At 45.2% G+C, this 19,569-nt stretch overlaps 1 protein-coding gene across 1 annotated transcript in view; it reads right to left on the bottom strand.

The window, feature by feature from the left end:
• The window catches only part of DLEC1 (DLEC1 cilia and flagella associated protein), a 535,808-nt gene that overhangs the window by 356,227 nt on the left and 160,012 nt on the right, over positions 1-19,569 (bottom strand). The window contains exon 12 of the mRNA XM_069211058.1: positions 9,206-9,298. Coding sequence (XP_069067159.1) covers positions 9,206-9,298 — 93 coding nt within the window. The remainder of the gene's footprint in view (positions 1-9,205; positions 9,299-19,569) is intronic.

Here is a 19,569-nt window from a genome sequence, read left to right as displayed (position 1 = left end):
TATGAAAATACGCGTCCTGCAAATCGACCAACACCATCCAGTCTCCTTCGTTCAACGCCAAAAGAACCTGTGAAAGGGTCAGCATTTTGAATTTTTCCTGCTTGAGGAACCAATTCAAAATCCTCAAGTCCAAAATCGGTCTCAACCGACCATCCTTTTTGGGAATCAGGAAGTATCTTGAATAACAACCCTGACCCCTCTCTTGCTCGGGAACCAACTCTATCGCACCTTTTGCCAATAGGGACAATACTTCCTGCTGTAATAGGAGAAGATGATCTTCCGAACAGAAGGATGGGCGGGGAGGGAAGGTAGGAGGGAATTCCCGAAAGGGAAGAGCGTACCCCTTCTTCACAATGTCGATGACCCAGGAGTCCGATGTTACCACCTCCCACATCGGAAGAAAATGGGCAAGTCTCCCCCCTACCGGAGACACGTGGACAGGGAGTGGAGGAGGACTACGGCTGCTTTCCTTGCTGCACCCCTCCCGAGGAAGAGGCAGAGTGCTGCAAGGTGGCTCTTCTTGTACGGACTCTGCCCCTGCCCCTGCCCCTGAAGGATCTGTATGGCAGGGTAGAAGCAGATTGTTGTGGTCCTTGCAATCTTTCACGAAAGGAAGAGCCACGTCCAAATCCTTTAAACCTCCGAAAACCTCTAAAGGAGGATGAGGCAGAAGACTGGAGTCCTAAAGATCTTGCAGTAGCTATGCTCTCCTTAAAACGCTCCAGGGCAGAGTCAGCCTTTGTGCAGAGCCTCTCGCCATCAAAGGGAAGATCAAGAAGTGTTGCCTGCACGTCCGACGAGAAGCCAGATGATCGTAGCCAAGACTGTCGCCTAGAAACTATGGTCGTGCCCATAGCTCTAGCCACCGAGTCTGAAGTGTCCAATCCCGACTGGATCACCTGAGTCGCTGCCGCTTGAGCATCCGCCAACAGCTGCAACATCTCCTGGGACAAATTAGGGTGGCCCTTCGCCTCATCCATAAGGGCATGGATGTAGCGCCCCAGTATGCAAGTCGCATTGGATGACTTTAAGGCCATACTGCAAGATGAAAAGGTCTTTTTTGCAGTATGGTCCATCTTTTTTGATTCCCTGTCTGCAGGTGTTCCAGGAAACGAGCCAGGAGAGGATCTGGATGAACATGAGGCTTGCACCACTAGACTCTCCGGAGTTGGTTGTCTGGAGAGAAACACCGGATCACCAGGTGCCGCCCGATAGCGACGAGCCACCGCCCTGTTGACCGCAGCGGTGGACACAGGTTTCATCCAGATGTCCTTAATGGGGTCCAGCAGCGCCTCATTAAAGGGCAGAAGAGGCTCAGCAGAAGCAGAAGCCGGGTGCAAAACCTCTGTTAACAAATTCCTTTTGACTTCCGCAGTAGGGAGGGGAAGGTCTAAAAAGTCAGCAGCCTTCCGAATGACTGCGTGGAATGAAGCAGCTTCCTCAGTGATCTCTCCAGGGGAAGCTAGATCCCACTCCGGGGAAGTGTCCAAGCCACTGGCTGTATCCAGGCCCTGGAAGTCACCAGAGGGCTCCAAAACTTCACCCTCCTCGAAATGTTGTATTGCATACTCTTCCTCCTCCAAAAGTCGCAGAGCCAGACGTCTTGATCTAAGCCTTGACTCCAGACCTGGCGTCGATAAGGCGTCGGCCGACGCCGAAGATCTTCGTCGGCGGCGAACCTCGGATCCGTCCGAAGCCGGAACCTCCGGCTCCACAGGATTCTTGACCGTCGATTGGATCTGAGGCGAATCCATCGGCGCCGTAGCAGGTGTAGTCGGTCTAGGCGACATCATGGGCATCGGCACCGCTTCAGGTGCAGCAGATAAAAATGGGGTGAAGGGCGTCGATTTATAATCCGCCGGAACGCCCAAATTAAAGGCCAGAGGGCCAGACGGACCTGCTTGACTTCCACCCGGCGTCATGGAAGTAAAAATATTAAACATTGCGTTTAAGAACACTGCAGGGTCCGTACCCGGAGTCGGGAAAGCCGGGTATTGCTGCTGCACCGGCGCCGGCATAGATGCCGAGGAAGGTCCAGGTAACTCCTGGCCAGGAGAACCTTCTGGCCTCTGGGGAGGCTCGACCTCAAAGACCGACCCGGGTGACGTCGGGTCGAAGGAGGCGGAGGGGTGACGGTCGGGCTAATCTCCCACATCGGACGGCGCTGAGCTGACGGAGAAGCCGATCTTGATCCAGACCGTCCCTTGCTCGATCGGCGCCGAGATCCATGACGGCGCCGAGAGTCACTATGATGGTGATGAGATCTCGAAGATCTCGAAGAAGACTCCCTCCGATGACGCCTCTCCTTCTTTTTCTTGGACCGAGCCAAGAACAATTTCGCCTCCCTCTCTTTAAGTGCCTTAGGGTTCATGCGCTGACATGAGCCGCATGACTTGACCTCATGGTCGGAACTAAGGCACTAGAGGCAATTCTCATGGGGGTCGGTAACCGAAATCTGACCCCCGCACTGGTTACATGGTTTAAAGCCGGATTTTCTTGGCTGCGACATTGTAACCGTCGTTGGAAACAGTAGATCCCTGTGAGCCTCGAAGAATTAACCGTTACTCGGGCACGGAAAAAAGGGAACTGACGTCTGCACATCGACCAGGGCTTCTTATTGCCTGGATGACGTCATATGGCGTCGCGTGGAGTCGGGCGATTGTGACGTCATCGTCGACGTGCAGAGCTAGAAGAAATTTCCATCGAAGCTGGCGCGAGGGGAGAATTCTTTAGGTGAGGAATCTACAGGTAGGTGTATCCATCAGAAAAATAGGTTTAAGTAGTGAACAACCAGGTTTAGAAATAAATTTACGCAAAGATGCCACTGCCTGATTATACTGCGTGACCTGAAGTTCTTTAAGGTGATTCCATTTATATTAACTATCAAAGGGGATTCCCAGATAAGTAAATTTAGTTACACATTTCAGACAAGTATCTCTGATATAAAAAGGGGTGGTTTACTTCTGGGACGTCCACACACCGTAGTACACGATTTAGCTTTATTTGTGGACAGGCTTAACATTGTCATGAAATCAACAAATTTGTCTAATAGGTTTTGGAGCACCCTCCCAATTCTCGCCATAAGGACAGAATCATCAGCGTACATTAGGACTGGTTGCGGTCGTTAACCAGTCTTTGGGGGGTCCGCCTTTATCTCTACTAAGGTCTCCATAAGATCATGAACATAAAAAGTAAAAAGAAAGGGGGGCAGAACGCACCTTTGTCTGACCCCCTTCCTAACCTTGGAGAAATTGGAACATGCCCCATTCAGCCTATACCTAATGCTCGCTTCCATGTCACTGTGAAGTAGCGCCCAAAAAAATCCATTTATTTTCCAGTCAGTTATTAAATTCCACCCCGTCTCAAGTCAAAGATGTCTCTCAAATTCTATACTCAAAAAACAAGTGATAAACCACCACAAAAAGAGCATGTTAAAACCATTTCTGAACATCAGCTGCCTGATTCAGAATACAAAATCCTTGGCCCAAGTGAATATGAGAAACGTAAGACTACAAAATCACCATCAAGTCGTCTGCTACATCAATTTAAAAGGTGTAATATCATAGATATTCCAACCTTTCTTATATTTCTTACGCATAAAAGCCAATTCAAATTAATACATGATGTCAAAACAGAAAGAAATATAGTCATGCATTATTTCAAATCACACAATATACATAGTGCAAGATTGGGAGACAACAGTGTGAAAACTGTCAGCGGAACAACAGAAAAGAGGCAAAAGATGCACCAGGATTGTGAACTAAATAGGAAATAAAAGTGTTCTACAAAAGAGAAATTTGAGAATTCAAGAACATGAAACTTAGAGGAAAGAACCTCAAGAAAATGTTAGAATTAAAATAGGAATACAGAATACTGCTCAAATCAATAAGAAATAGCAAAGAGAGCATAGCACATATGGGAGAAAAACTAGATGGAGAGATGCATGAATGGAAGAAAACTGATAAACAAGAGATAGTTATGTAAAGACAAAAGAGACACAATATAACATCATGAGCTTACTGAGCCTGCAAAATCACTGTTTTGTTCATTTAGAGTATTTAGGGTAATGGCAAATCACGGCAATGTTTAACAAAATCATGGTCTGCCGCCCAGGTCTTTAGATCTGTGTTGAATAAATTACATTATATCATAAATTTTACTTTCAATGTTGAAAGGTACCTGTATAACCTTATGGTCAGTGCTGCTGATTTTATGGTTACGCAGTTTTTCCTACAAAATTATGTTTTATTGTATCTTTCAATGGCTGATTCATTCCGGTCGTCTCTTATTCTGTTTGACTCATGAGGTTTTTCTCCAGTTTTCTCTTTATTTGTCCTTCGTTCTCCTTGCTGCATTTCATTCTCTTTCTTCTTTCTCCTGTTTTGCCACTCAGTCTGTTTATCACATTATTTCCTCTAAGTTTCATGTTCTTGAATTATCAAATTTCTCTTTTGCAGAGTTATACTTTTACTTCCCATCTAGTTCACAATCCTTTTGCTTCTTTTGCCTCTACTCTTGTTCAGTTGACAGCTTTCAAACATTTGTCTCCCAATCTTGCATTATGTTTATCAAGTGAGTTGGAAGGTGCTGTATGCAATAATGCATGACTATATGAAAGTATTTGTTAGTTTATCAACATTACATTTTACACTTGTAGCTGTGAACTTTAATCCTCTGCAATGAAAAGTTAAGAAATGATTCATTCGCCGGTGTGTCTTTGCTTGAAAATATATTTTTAAAGTTTTAACGGATTATCACTTCTGTCGCGAATTACACTTTGGATATCTATTGTTCTCTTTTTGTTGTGGAGCCCTCTTAAAAAAAATAAAAAAACACATTAGAACGACTGACTTTCCATGTAGCCTTTTTTTGGTGAAGTAAACATGTTATGCCATGCAAAAAAACAATGCCGCCACAACTTGAATAGTTTTGTTCTCCCTTTCTTAACGCCCTTGCATATCTCTTTATCTTTTTGTTTGTAGTAACCAAAACAGAACAAAGCTGTCATCCTGGCAATAAACACAAATATCAAAGTAGTTACTGTCCTCCTTCAACTTGCAGTACCTGGCTGGTTAAATTATATCAGTGAGAACTTTAGTATATATTCTCAAGTCGAGGTAGGTTTACTCTGATTTTATGTTTCTATTGTAGCTAATGGTAGAATTGTTGAGTTGGGTAATGTTGAAGACAATGATTTGTCACTCTACAAACTCACAAGCATGTTGTACCTGTCTGGTTTTGCAAAGTATGGAGCCTGTTAATTTTCTTTTCCAGTCCTGAGTATATGTCACTGCAGTAGTTAATGAATGTAATTACCATCACTCTCCTTAGATGCACACAGTGATTATCTGGAGAAGAGAAAGAATGTTTTTATGGCAGCAGAGATGCACAATAACCCCTTTCAGCATAACGTTGACATTGACTTGGGATGCTAAAGGGAGCTCTGCTTGAAAGATGATCCTCAGGGGCTTCACTCCTTTCCCAGAGGCCTTGGGTAAAGGGTGACCCTATCCAGAAGCCACGCTGTCCTTTAGAGGTGTAACACTGCTCTTAAGGGGGATGCCCTCTGGAAAGTAGTACCTGATAGCACCAGAAGTAAAAAGATGAATGTCACAACAAACCTCCATGATTCCAATAGCACGTCAATGCTTGCAAAGATAATGTTTTGGTTTCAAGGTAACTGTAGAATGGGAGTACAACCCAAGGTCAAAACACTGGATCAGAACTGATGCTGGCAGGGCTGGAGTAGAGCTGGGGCTGACATGGCTGCAGCAGAGCTAGAGGTGGCGGAACTGACGCTGGAAAGAAGAATCCAATACCAAGAGGAAGCTGGAAGAGTTATGAGAAATTGCTACACTGTTCTAAGGACTGATTTATACTGGTAGAGGAGAAAACACCTGACAAGAAGGGACTGGCCAAAAAAACTGAACCATCTGATACAAATAGGCTGGTCATACTGAAATTGTGCATAAGTTTGGAGGCCACCTCGGAGTAAAGTTTGTGCTTGGTGGGCATCTTAATATGGGGCCTGTTTGGTGTCAATTTTTAAATTAATCTTCATTAAAGGGGGGAGGGTAGGACTGAAGTTTCCTGCTTAGATCTCTGCCTGCTGCTTGCTGGGACCCTTAACACTGACTGGTCGGAATCCTAACTAGTGATAATGGAAAGGATAGTAATGTTCTATATATTCTTGAAGTTTTCTTGTAACTTTCCATTCCATGATCTTGCTGGGGAAAGGGAAGTGGGAGAAAAGGCAATAAATTGCCTAGATTTCCAAGTGCATTTATGAATTTTTCAAAAGGTGGCTATGGATGGCATGTTTTAGAGGGTAGGTGACAACTCTCTTGGAAAGCAAAGTGTTATCACATTTGTTATATCTCCAATAAATAATGGTAGGAATTGCTTAAGGCAGGTGATGGGGCATGGTTCCAAAGGATAGATACTTTTGTTTCAAAACCTCCTCAGACTAAAACTCACTGAAAGTTGTCAAAGTAGACTGAGGCAGAGGTGGGTAGTTGTGCAGTCTGTGAGACAATGTAAGTTTGCTAGCGAGAGAGACCAAGATATTTATTTTGATTATCATGGAGTGAAAGAAATCCAGAAGTCCATCACAATGCTGTTGCAATGCACGGGGTGTACTCCAGTATGCCTAGGTTAGACAGGTCCTGGTAGATACTAAAAGTCTCCATTGTGTGATTGGTAGGTGCATGGATGTGTTTTGCATAAGTTGGCAATGAGTGTTTTGTTAATACGGTGTCAGTCCTTGCTGTTTCTTTTACATGTGTAACAAAAACGTTTATCTTCAGATGATCACACCATGCTCCTTCTGCATTATAGTTTGCAAGTCAATGAGTCTGATTCTTCTTCTCAAAGTCCTCGTGGAACCAGCTGTTGAAAGATTTAATCACGTGTTTTAATGTTCTAGTTTTTGCTCCTGCTGCCTGTCAAGAGCAGTAAATGTGTTGCAATAAAGGTTATGTAGCAAGGCTGCAGGGCCAGAGGGTTTGTTCTGAGTAAATTGTAAATCTCCTCCAATGTAGACACATAAGCGAGCCACACATACAGGGAGTGCAGAATTATTAAGCAAATGAGTATTTTGACCACATCATCCTCTTTATGCATGTTGTCTTACTCCAAGCTGTATAGGCTCGAAAGCCTACTACCAATTAAGCATATTAGGTGATGTGCATCTCTGTGATGAGAAGGGGTGTGGTCTAATGACATCAACACCCTATATCAGGTGTGCATAATTATTAGGCAACTTCCTTTCCTTTGGCAAAATGGGTCAAAAGAAGGACTTGACAGGCTCAGAAAAGTCAAAAATAGTGAGATATCTTGCAGAGGGATGCAGCACTCTTAAAATTGCAAAGCTTCTGAAGCGTGATCATCGAACAATCAAGCGTTTCATTCAAAATAGTCAACAGGGTCGCAAGAAGCGTGTGGAAAAACCAAGGCGCAAACTAACTGCCCATGAACTGAGAAAAGTCAAGCGTGCAGCTGCCACGATGCCACGATGCCACTTGCCACCAGTTTGGCCATATTTCAGAGCTGCAACATCACTGGAGTGCCCAAAAGCACAAGGTGTGCAATACTCAGAGACATGGCCAAGGTAAGAAAGGCTGAAAGACGACCACCACTGAACAAGACACACAAGCTGAAACGTCAAGACTGGGCCAAGAAATATCTCAAGACTGATTTTTCTAAGGTTTTATGGACTGATGAAATGAGAGTGAGTCTTGATGGGCCTGATGGAAGGGCCCGTGGCTGGATTGGTAAAGGGCAGAGAGCTCCAGTCCGACTCAGACGCCAGCAAGGTGGAGGTGGAGTACTGGTTTGGGCTGGTATCATCAAACATGAGCTTGTGGGGCCTTTTCGGGTTGAGGATGGAGTCAAGCTCAACTCCCAGTCCTACTGCCAGTTCCTGGAAGACACCTTCTTCAAGCAGTGGTACAGGAAGAAGTCTGCATCCTTCAAGAAAAACATGATTTTCATGCAGGACAATGCTCCATCACACGTGTCCAAGTACTCCACAGCGTGGCTGGCAAGAAAGGGTATAAAAGAAGGAAATCTAATGACATGGCCTCCTTGTTCACCTGATCTGAACCCCATTGAGAACCTGTGGTCCATCATCAAATGTGAGATTTACAAGGAGGGAAAACAGTACACCTCTCTGAACAGTGTCTGGGAGGCTGTGGTTGCTGCTTCACGCAATGTTGATGGTGAACAGATCAAAACACTGACAGAATCCATGGATGGCAGGCTTTTGAGTGTCCTTGCAAAGAAAGGTGGCTATATTGGTCACTGATTTGTTTTTGTTTTGTTTTTGAATGTCAGAAATGTATATTTGTGAATGTTGAGATGTTATATTGGTTTCACTGGTAATAATAAATAATTGAAATGGGTATATATTTTTTTTTGTTCAGTTGCCTAATAATTATGCACAGTAATAGTCACCTGCACACACAGATATCCCCCTAACATAGCTAAAACTAAAAACAAACTAAAAACTACTTCCAAAAATATTCAGCTTTGATATTAATGAGTTTTTTGGGTTCATTGAGAACATGGTTGTTGTTCAATAATAAAATTAATCCTCAAAAATACAACTTGCCTAATAATTCTGCACTGCCTGTACACACCATGTAGCAATTGTACATGTAACAACACAGTATATAATCTTACTCAAACTGGACTCAAGATAAAAGAGGATATTTAGGGCCATATTTACAGATTGGAGAATGGGATACTGCATCAAAACGTGACAGACACCTGGTCCGACGGCAGAATGGACATCTGCCACGTTTGTAATAGAGTGCCCGTCCTCCAAATACTGAAAAAAGGCCTTAGTCTATTGCTAAACTGTAGACTGTGAAACCCTGGGAACCAACACTCTAGTCCTGGTCAACTTGTTTCAACACACATTTACAGATTCCAGGAAAATACTTTAAATTTCCTATGCCTCAGTTGCACCCTCAGTTCCTTTTGCTTTGCAAGACTGGGTATTCTTAGAAAAAGATAATTATAGCATGAAGCCATTTACATAAAAAATGAACAATTAAAATAAAATCTTCGAAGCAGTAACACAAGCTTTCAACTTTTAGATATGGAAATCTATTCAGTTACGAAGGTCAGATTACTACCAACGTCTATAACACTACACAATATTCGACCATGGAAAATTAATAGTTGAGCATTTTTTTCTTACCTCTATTAAAGTACTTTGACCAGGGTATAACTGAAACACAGAGGGGCGGATTCCAAAGGGACTCTGCTCCACAAAACCAGCAGTAGCAATACTCTGAAAGGCAAACCCAAAACCAGATTTAAGCAACTGGGACATTTTTAAGAGTTTAGGATATGTGTGACATTGCTCAGTGTGCATGTGTGTTTGGCCAGCCAACACAGTGCTGGGTTAGAAAGAGCTCACTGCGTATGTGTGTTTGGCCAGCCCGACGGCCGGCCAAACCTACATGCGCACTGAGTGGAGTGCTGTGCACTCCATCTCCATCCCTGTCAAGTCCCATGGCCCCACCCCTTTTACAATAAAACGATAATAAGCATTGTTTATTATCATTTTATTGTAAAAGGTTTGCAGCTGCTGGCGGGTGGGGGGAAAACACTCCTAAGCCATAGCGGAGGAGCCACCACTGCACTTTATGTTTCATAAGAATGATTAAATCTCTCTCATTGACCTCTCAATCAGGGGAGCTGCCGTGAAGCAGATCTGTGTGACAAACAAATAATATTGTTTTTGAAAAAAGAGACTTGCACAATGCTCCTCAGATCAACCCCTTCCACCCATTTATTCTCAAAGTACAGCTATAAACCAAAGTACTAATCTGTCTGCAGAAAGGAAAACCTCCTTACTCATGCATTGCTTAGGAGTTTGGAGATATTTTAGAATTTACTGGAACTGGAGCACTATGAGCCATGTGCCTGAATGAGTTTGGGGTATGAATGTTAAAGCTGGAGAAACATTATTTACCAAAAAGTCTGCATGATTTTAGTAAAGCATCACTTTGGTGAAAGAGTACAAAGGGAAGATGAAATGTAGAAAAGTATGTAACAGTGCTCGGTCAACGGGCCTCCACGTCTAAGTTTGATGGCAGGACAGAAGAGGGGATACTTGACCAGTTAATGTTGAAATGTAGGTCTGATAAGGTCCAGAAAGAACTCTGGTTAAAAGATGACACTCTTACTGTTAAAGGTAAGAAAATTGCATTCCATAGTTTCAAGAGGAAAACAAAAATCAGAGAAGACAATGGAAACAGAATGAAAGAAAATAGTAGTAAAGAAGGAAAACAATTGATACAACCAATAGTAATGGAGAAGGACGTTTCTATTTCTAGTAAGGATGCCAAATCATTTAAAGGGGAGTGTTCTAGGTGTGGCTCAAGGGAACACATAGCTAGGTGGAAGGATTGTCCGGCAAGTAAACTTGTGGGCAGATTATGAAAATAGAAGTGATACTTTTGGAAAAGTTGCCAGAGGGAGAAAACTGAAAAAGGGGAATGAGGTCACTGAGTCAGTTGAAGCTTTCGTTCTGAAATTAGATGAATGGGTTTGGGGGGAAAACCCTGAAGATTTGGTGGGGCTGAATGATGATGGGATTGAGATGTTGCAGGAGTAACCTTTTTTACCATTCAACATATTTGAAGAGACATTTAGTGACCACATAATATTAAAGAGACCAGATGTAAATCCAGTAGAGTATGGTGACAAAACCAACAAGTAGAAGGGACATTCTCCTTGAGGTTCAGGCCCTTGGGGCGAACGCAACAGCTGGGCACTTCAGATCTGCACTGAACTGAAGGCATACTGCATGTGCTGAGGTTTAACTTAAAAACAAAAGCACAGCCACAAGATCACGGGGGTATCGTTGCTGCTAATACTCTTGTTTTCACTGCTTCTATGTCTTACTGCTGTTAATCAAGTGGGGAATGAAGTCTTAAAGCTTTTTAACTGCACCAACATTTTAACTGTTAATTATTGTTGAGGTATGTGTGCTGAATAAAGAATTCTCACTTCCTACATTGGGCTGATTTACCTCTCCTCACAGCCTCAATGTTGCTGCACTGGTTGTGTGCTTAGGATGCGATCCGGAGGCGGGGCAAATTTTACTTCCTGTTCAGGCCTGCAGCATGGACACGACTGTTGGGCACTTCAGAACCGCACTGAACTGAATGCACATGCTGAGTGCGAGACCAGCTGCATTCACAAAATTTTAACTTTAAAAAATAGCAATAGCACGGCTGCAAAATCATGGGCGCATTGTTGCTGCTAATGCTCTTGTTTTCATTGCTGCTATTTCTTACTGCTGCTAATCAAACACTGAGTAATGAAGTCTTAATGTTTTTTAATTGTGCCAAAGACGCGCCTATGGTAGGCACGTCTTCACCCACTGGCGCCTGTCCACGACCAAGGCCAGCCACTATGCGCATCTTGAAGCAGGTAAACCTCTCTCCCCTGAATTTTTAAAAGGCTTCCTGAGTAAAGTGCCTAATACCTGCCATATCTAGTACCCAACACACCAAATGGGACCAGTATCTTGCATTTGCGCAGGGTCAAGGTTGGTCTTCTTTACGAGCCGTCCCCTGCTGCCTTGCACACACCCACCTCTGCTCTCACATCCCTTTTTGTGGTGTCTCATAAATGTGCGCTCCCTAAGTAAACATGTGCAAGAAGTCAACGACTTAATCATAGATCATCAGCTAGACGTCCTATTTAGTATCAAAACATGACTCAAACCCTGGTGTAATCCTGATATAGGGGGTCATTACAACCCTGGCGGTCTTCAGACTGTCAGGGTTACGGCTCCGGTCTGACCGCTGCCAAAGCGGTGGTCCGACCACTTTGGCAGTGGTCTGACCACCACATTATGACCGTGGCGGTCGTGCCGCGGTGGGACCGCCAGCACAGCAAGTTCTCCTCCACAGGAAGGACTGGCTGTCCTAATCCATTAGGGCGGCGCTGCTTGCAGCGCCGCGCTCGGAATTACGACCACCCTCTCCGCTAGCATTTACATGGAGGTAGTACCACCATGTAAAGGCTGGCAGAGACGGGGTGCCCCAGGGAGGCCCAGGCACTCCCCACACACTTGGCATGGGCAGTGCAGGCCCCCCCAGGCCAACCCAGTTGAGATGTTCACTGTCTACTTTGCAGGCAGTGAGCACTGCGAAAGGTGCTGGTGCACCCTACACACTACAGCATTGCCGCCGGCTCTATTATGCGCCAGCATCAATGTTGTAGGCCATTCCTCGCTGGGCCAGCAGGCAGAAACACAATTTCCGCCCACTGACCAAGAGGGGAACTCTTAATGGGGACTGTGGGAAGGCGGCTGCACTGGTGGCAACCTGAACACAGGACTTCAGTGGACAGTGAAAACCGCCTGTCGAAGTAATAATGACCCCCATAGTCAATGCCTTCCTCCTGAATACATGATCCTGTGACAAGACAGAACAAAGGCTGAGGTGGTGGAATAACATCATCTTTCGTGACAGCTTCTAATGGGGTTCTTTCGACATAGACTCTCTCAAAGGAGCAGAAAGCTTAGGATTCTGCCTTAAGATTAATCCTTCCCAATCCTTCAATGGATGCCTACACTGTCACCCCGGTGGTGCAGAAGCCTCCTTCCTAACCACATTTGGAGTGGCACTTGCCCCTCTCTTTCTCCATTATGCCAACTTAATTGCCTTGGGAGATTTCAACCTTCATCTTGATGATCCTAACAACTCAGAAGTGACCAATGTTTAGACACCATAAAGGTAACAGGGTTCCCCCAACTTATAGTTGTTCCCACCTATTTGTTGAGCCATACCCTCGATGGGATCTACACAAACCTTCCCCAGTTAGCAAAAAGAGATCCCATGAATCAATCATGATCGGACAACCTTTTAGTTTCTTTCAAACTGTTAATCAACTCCCAAGACTCCTTCACGCCCACTACAGACACTACCCCCATCACTGCGCAAATGGGGAGCGATGAAAACAAACCCCAACCTCAGTATCAAATTCTTCACTACTGCTCGACTCTTACACGAACAGTAGTGAAGGACCTTAATTCATGGATCATCAACACGGCAAATGAACTAGCACCCCTCATTGACCCCAACAAATGACAGCCTAAGCAATCAGCACCTTGGTTCTCTACGACTCTAGCAGAACATAAGAATCATTGTAAACAGCTTGAACGTAAATTGTGACAGACCTACAAAGAGGATGCCTGTCCAATTTAGAGTGGCACAAAAATCATACCGCAAGTTAATCAAAGAAACTAAAAAAATTTATTTCACATGTCAAATCGAAGAAGCTCATTACGACCCTAAAACCAACTTCAACATCTCCAAAACATTCATTCAACCTAAAACCCTCTCAAGAGAAATCCCTCTATCACTGGCAGTGTGAGATCAGATCTCATCCTTCTTTGTGGACACAATATAGTCCATACAATAGGGATTTAGAGCCATCCCCTCTATTAACTCTACAACCAATGTCCTCCCAGACATTTCCGGCACCAATTCAAATGTGAGACTGTTTGCTTTTCAGGAAATCTCCTTTCTTCAATATCGCCAAGCTATTCTGTCATGCAAATCAGGCTCCCCTCATGACCCATGGCAGCCATCCACAATGCATGCGGCTATAGACACTGTCAATCCACTTATCAACCAGATTCTTAATACATCCCTAACCAAAGTGGAAGTCCCCCGAGCCTGGAAACTGGCAAACTTAAAACCTTTACAATAAAATAAAAACCTCTAGCAGATGCTACCATCCTGTCCAACTTAAGGAAACTTGTTAACCACCAACTAATCACTTTCCTTGAAAATTCCAATTCCCACCTTATAGGGCAATAAGGTTTCAGACCTAAACACTCCAACGAGTCACCCTTTCTTCAAGTTCCAAAACCAATAAAATGTCTCTACATTCAGATAACAATGCTGTGTTGATACTGTTGGATCTCTCCCCAGCCTTTAATACCATCTCTCACACCATCCTTCTCCAACAGATCCAGGATAGAGGGATCTCCCACAAAGCCTTATCCTGGATTAAATCACTTATGACCGGTAGGAAACAATCAGTGGCTTTAGGGCAATGCTCGTCTGCAGAAAGATGTCACTATGCATGTAGCTCAGGGCTCATCCCTTAGTCCTGCACTTTCTAACGTTTAAATGGCATTCCTTTTCTCCCTGATCACATCATATGGAATTGCCACCACATCATACGGTGATAATACCCAGCTGATGGTTTCTCTAGATAAAAGGACATTCACTTCGGTGCATAACTTCCAGAATTGTTTTTCTAGCATCATCCTCTGGATGCAAAACAATCACCTCAATGTAACACCGACAAGACCAAAATTCGACTTTCCGGCAAATCAAATCTTTTCTCTCCTACAAATTGGTGGACTAACCCCACTCCTCCACCAAGACCAAAATTTGACTTTCCAGCAAATCAAATCTTTTCTCTCCTACAAAATGGTGGACCAACCCCACTCCTCCATCGACTGTAGCAAAAGACCTTGGGGTAAAATTTGACACAAATCTCTCTTTCCACCCTCAAGCCTCGGCAGTGGCAGGCATGTGTTTCAATCTGGTCAAACCTCTAAAAATATTCTCCCAATTCCTTCTCTTGCTGCCAGGAAAACTGTAGCTTTCGCCCTAATAACATCAAGACTTGATTATTGCAACAGTCTGTACGCAGACTGTTTCAAATACAGAATTCACACCTGCAGGTAGTACAAGACACAGAAGGTAGACTAGTGTCACAAATCCAAAAAGGAGCTTTGCATCAGCTGCCCTAAAAAAAACTTTACTCGTTACCCATCCATAAAAGAATACTATTAAAAATCCTGCTGCTGGTCTTCAGGGCCATAAAGGCAACCAGTCCCAAATATCTTCCGGTCCGGTTCTGCCACTACATGACCCACTGAACATTAAGATCTTCCAATGCCAACCTTTTGAGGCCCCCACTTTCAGACTGAAATCCTGAGAGGGAAAACATTCACAGCACTGGGGTCCAATGGAACCTACTCACCATTTCTATCTGTTTTATTGAAACCAAAGAAATATTTTTAAATATCCTTAAATTAATGTTTTTTATTCTTGCCCCCAGCACACTGGGTCACTCTCTTATCTAACCAATCATTCTCTTTAGGTAAGGATCCCCAGCATAACTCCATAATGCTCAACTACGAGTGACAGCCTGATCTACAAGTGCAAAATTAATTAATTCATTAATATTTTGCAGCTTGTCTAAAATTCAAAGGTAGGAACATGAATATAAAGGTTTATGTGGCTAACAAAGGTGATTGCATATTGTGCTGACCTCATCAAAAATCATTTGTAGTAACTTTAAGCCCTAAAGGCTTTCCTCAGAAATAAATGAGTTGGATAACTGTTTCCTTTTTTCCAAAAATGAAACCCCTCAGGTTTTTGAAGAAAACCGTTTGTGTTTGAAATGCTATTTACAGTAAATCACATTGAGGAAGGTTTCTAAACCATTTATAGGAAAATCAGAAGCATTTGATTGAGTAAGGCAAAAAATGATGGGAGAGTTGGACAATTTACAGAGATCTGTAGAGGCTACTGAATGGGTGTGTTGAGCAAACTGGGGAGTGAAATAGTATTATGTATTGATCTTCGAGGGGGGGGGGCGTGGCCTGGGATCGATGGAGCTGCACGCGTAGTGCGGCGCTCTCAGGCCAAAATCCAGGCCCGAAGCTTAAATCCTGTCATAATAACGACCGGAGGTCTTAAAAATCGAAGAGAAGTGATTGGAGAACATACAGCATGAGTAGGGACCGTGGCAACCCACTTTGAGGTAGAGTTTACCCGGAAAACACCCCAGCAACTTCTCGGCTGCCGCGATCCAAAATGGCGGCCGCGACAGAACAGTGAACTCGTTGCAACCGCGGCCCTCGGCTGGGAGGATACAAAGGTCCCGTGGAGGTGAGGACCCCCCCCATCATCCATAGAGGAGCGCAAGAGGACCAGACACCTTCGCCACCAACGGCGAGAGCAACAATACGAAGCGGAACATCAGCGAATTCAGAGGGAGTGGAGAGGAGCGGATGAGAAGCGAAGCCCCGGGAACTTCGAGTGAGAGAGAGAGACGGCTCCGATGAGTCGGATTACCGGCTGCCGCGAGGCCAGGGAGAACGCGGAGGCCGCCTGCCAAGACGGGAACTAATACTGGCACAATGAGGGGAATCGGAGACCGCGGTCTCGTGCTGGAAGGGGAGATCGGGAACACCGGTAGAGAACTTCCCCCTGGTATCAGAACAGTATGCAAATGGCAACATCCGAAGCCCGGCCAGAGGTGAGATTGTAACACTGTCTTTCGGCATTCACAAGCTGCCCTTGCCGGCGACCAACGTGTGCATAATTATGAGAGAACCCCCTCGTGGTCAAACAGCTCAAAACGGTGAACTTCTAACAGTACTCTTCATGTGAGAGCACCGGGACTGGGACAGGCGACATACAGACTGGACGACGCTGACGAACAATACCACCTCCCACTAATACGTACGGCCTTCGCCAACCTGAGACCTATTACAATGGTAAAACCCCAAAAACACGACAAACCACCAGCGGGAGACTCCTCGCCCACTGAGAATCCACCCCCAACGCCCGCCAGAGAATTACAAGCGGGGCACGAACAAGAAGAAACTATTCTGGACACTGTGCTGCTGGCCATTAAAGATTCCCGTGAAGCGCTTGAGCGTAAAATCGATAACCTCACCGCAGACCTTTCCCTTTTACGAGACGACCACCGTAAATTAAAGGAAATGGTGGGTTTGCACGAGACTACGCTGACAGGGGTATTAGCGGCGCACAAAGACGCATCCTCAGAAATTAAAGACCTGGTCACCCGGCTGAAAACATTAGAGGCAAGGGCGGAAGATGCGGAAAACCGAGCACGATGGAACAACATAAGACAGGTGGGGGTTCCGGAGGGGGAGAGTCCACCGCAGCTAATACATAAACATTCCTGGAACAGTGGCTTAGAGACACAATGGCATCAGAGGGCTTCTCACCTTTTTTCGCTGTGGAACGAGCCCACAGAGTCCCCGGCGGGCCACCTCCACCGGGAATCAGGCCATGACCAATAATCGCTAAGTTACTCTACCACAAAGATAGAGACTACGTACTATCACAATCCCGCCAGCAAGGAGAGATTCAATTGGATGGCCAAAAGGTCATGATATTCCCAGACTTTACGAGAGAGACACAGGCACAAAGGGCATCCTACATTGCAGTAAAACGTGGTATAAAGTATGCCATGCTCTTTCCGGCAAAACTCTCAGTGGAATAAGATAACAGGACCCATTTTTTTCCTCACACCTCAGCTGGCGATGGAATGGCTCGAATCGCTGAACATCCACTGCAGATCCACTGCAGATCAACACGCGACCGAACATTTCGAAACCCCGGGAAGAAACGTAGTAGATCCCGGAAGAAGACTACAGAAGCGGCTCCATCGAAACGTCAGTCACAACAGGAGATGCATGATGCGGTGGAAACAGCAGCAGCATTGAGCGGAGGAGACTTCCATGCACGTCGGACCCCAGATGCTACATCGGATGTTGATTCAAACTGCGAACACTCCTCAATATCCTCCCAGGACACTCTTATCGGCTTGCCATCGATCACCCCAAGAACAGCGGACGAGATTATTTGACCTCGTTGAAAGAACAAGTTGGCAAGTGAGCTGACGACTGTGGGAGAACCTCACTCTGTTTGGGGACCCTGCTCGATCCCAACCGTGAATATATAGCGATATGACCCTGGATGTCACTTCTTAAGCGGCACATCACACGTGATCGGGCCTGGGGAAGGGCCCGGGGCGCTGCCTCTTGGTCTCTGGCACGCCTCCTTCCAATAGGTTGATAATTAAGATTACACTAGTTGTAATGGTTTGGACGGGGAGAGTTGTAGGTACCGGTCCTGGGGAGATTGTTGGCGCAAACTTAATCCTCCCAATAGAGAATACTCTTTCTATTCAGCAGTTCACGACCTGCATGTACGACTGGACACCTTTCTGGCGTCTCCGGAAGTGCAATCTGTGGTGGCGAAGGCCGAGTATCTTGGCCGCACCATCTCAGATCATAATCCCTTATTGATTTCTTTGGCCTGGTGCGGCGGGAGACCTTTGATTCCCACTTGGCGTCTAAGAGCAGAGTCACTTGAAGACAAGGCTTTTAGGGCTCAACTGAATACGCAGATCACAGACTTCTTTGGGAACAATGCTGGAACTGCTTCGTCCAGATCCATCAAATGGGAATCCTTTAAAACAGTGATCAGGGGATATTGTATTAGCACAACTGTGGGAGTACAGAAGGTGTTAGAGACAGAACTAGGTGATCTTGAGAACTCCCTTAGGGATCTCGAACGTAAGCACCCAGCACAACCCGACCTCTCAACACAATTAGAAGAGACAAGGGCTAGAATAACAGAAACTAACACTAGATTGCCTCGTTTCGATTACAAGCAATTCTTGCAGAAGCAACATGCAGAGGGTGACAGAGCAGGTGCCCTACTGGCCTGGTTGGCCAAACCACTCCAACATCAAACCATAGTGGTGGAGTTGGAGACCACCCCGGGTATTAAAGTATATGGGCAGAAGGAGATCAATGCCACCTTTCTTAAATATTACTCAGAGCTATATGCCCCCCCACCGAAGTACTCAGCGACGCTCAATTACAAGATCTGGGAAGCCTCAACCTCCCGGCACTGGGAGGGGAGGATAGAATAGCCCTGGCGACTCCCATATCGCTTACAGAAATAAAGACTGCAATCCAGAGTATGGGCAGGGGCAAGGTACCAGCAGCAGATGGTCTCCCCTTGGAGTTCTACCTTACGTATCAGGATTCATTAGCCCCCCAGCTCAGCATACAATATGCGGAGGCCTGGAATAACAACAGCTTGCCTCCTTCCACTACAGAAGCCATAATGATTCCTCTTCTGAAACCCACCAAATCCCCCACAGAAGTTCGATCATACCGCCCACTATCAATGTTGAACTTAGATTATAAAATACTAAGCAGGGTGCGAGCTAACAGACTTTTACCGTACATGTCCTCCTTAATCCATCAGGACCTATCGGGATTTATCCTACAGCGAAGCACTGCCCAAAACATTAGTCGATTGATTTCACTCCTTCATGCTCTGCCCTCTGATGCAACCAGAGCAGTAATCATCTCGATAGATGTCGAGAAGGCTTTTGATAGCCTACGGTGGGACTACCTAGAACGAGTCATGCTGCAGCTAGGTCTAGGGGAAGGGTTTGTCAAATGGATGAGGCTTCTCTATACAAACCCCACAGCGAGAGTGCGCACTGGGCGTACAATATCCCCTTCCTTTGCCTTAGGTAGGGGCACAAGACAGGGCTGCCCGCTATCACCTTTACTTTTTGCATTGGCAGTTGAGCCTCTCGCCCAGTCGGCTAGGTCCCAGAGGTTCTAAGAAGGCATAACAATCAATGCCTGGACACATCATATTGCTCTGTATGCGGATGACATGTTACTCTTTCTCCAGAACGTGGAGGCCGACCTACCAGGAGCAATGACAA

The sequence above is a fragment of the Pleurodeles waltl genome, chromosome 10, assembly GCF_031143425.1.
Source record: "Pleurodeles waltl isolate 20211129_DDA chromosome 10, aPleWal1.hap1.20221129, whole genome shotgun sequence".
NCBI lineage: Eukaryota > Metazoa > Chordata > Amphibia > Caudata > Salamandridae > Pleurodeles > Pleurodeles waltl.
This window is presented reverse-complemented; position numbering and strand designations above follow the sequence as displayed.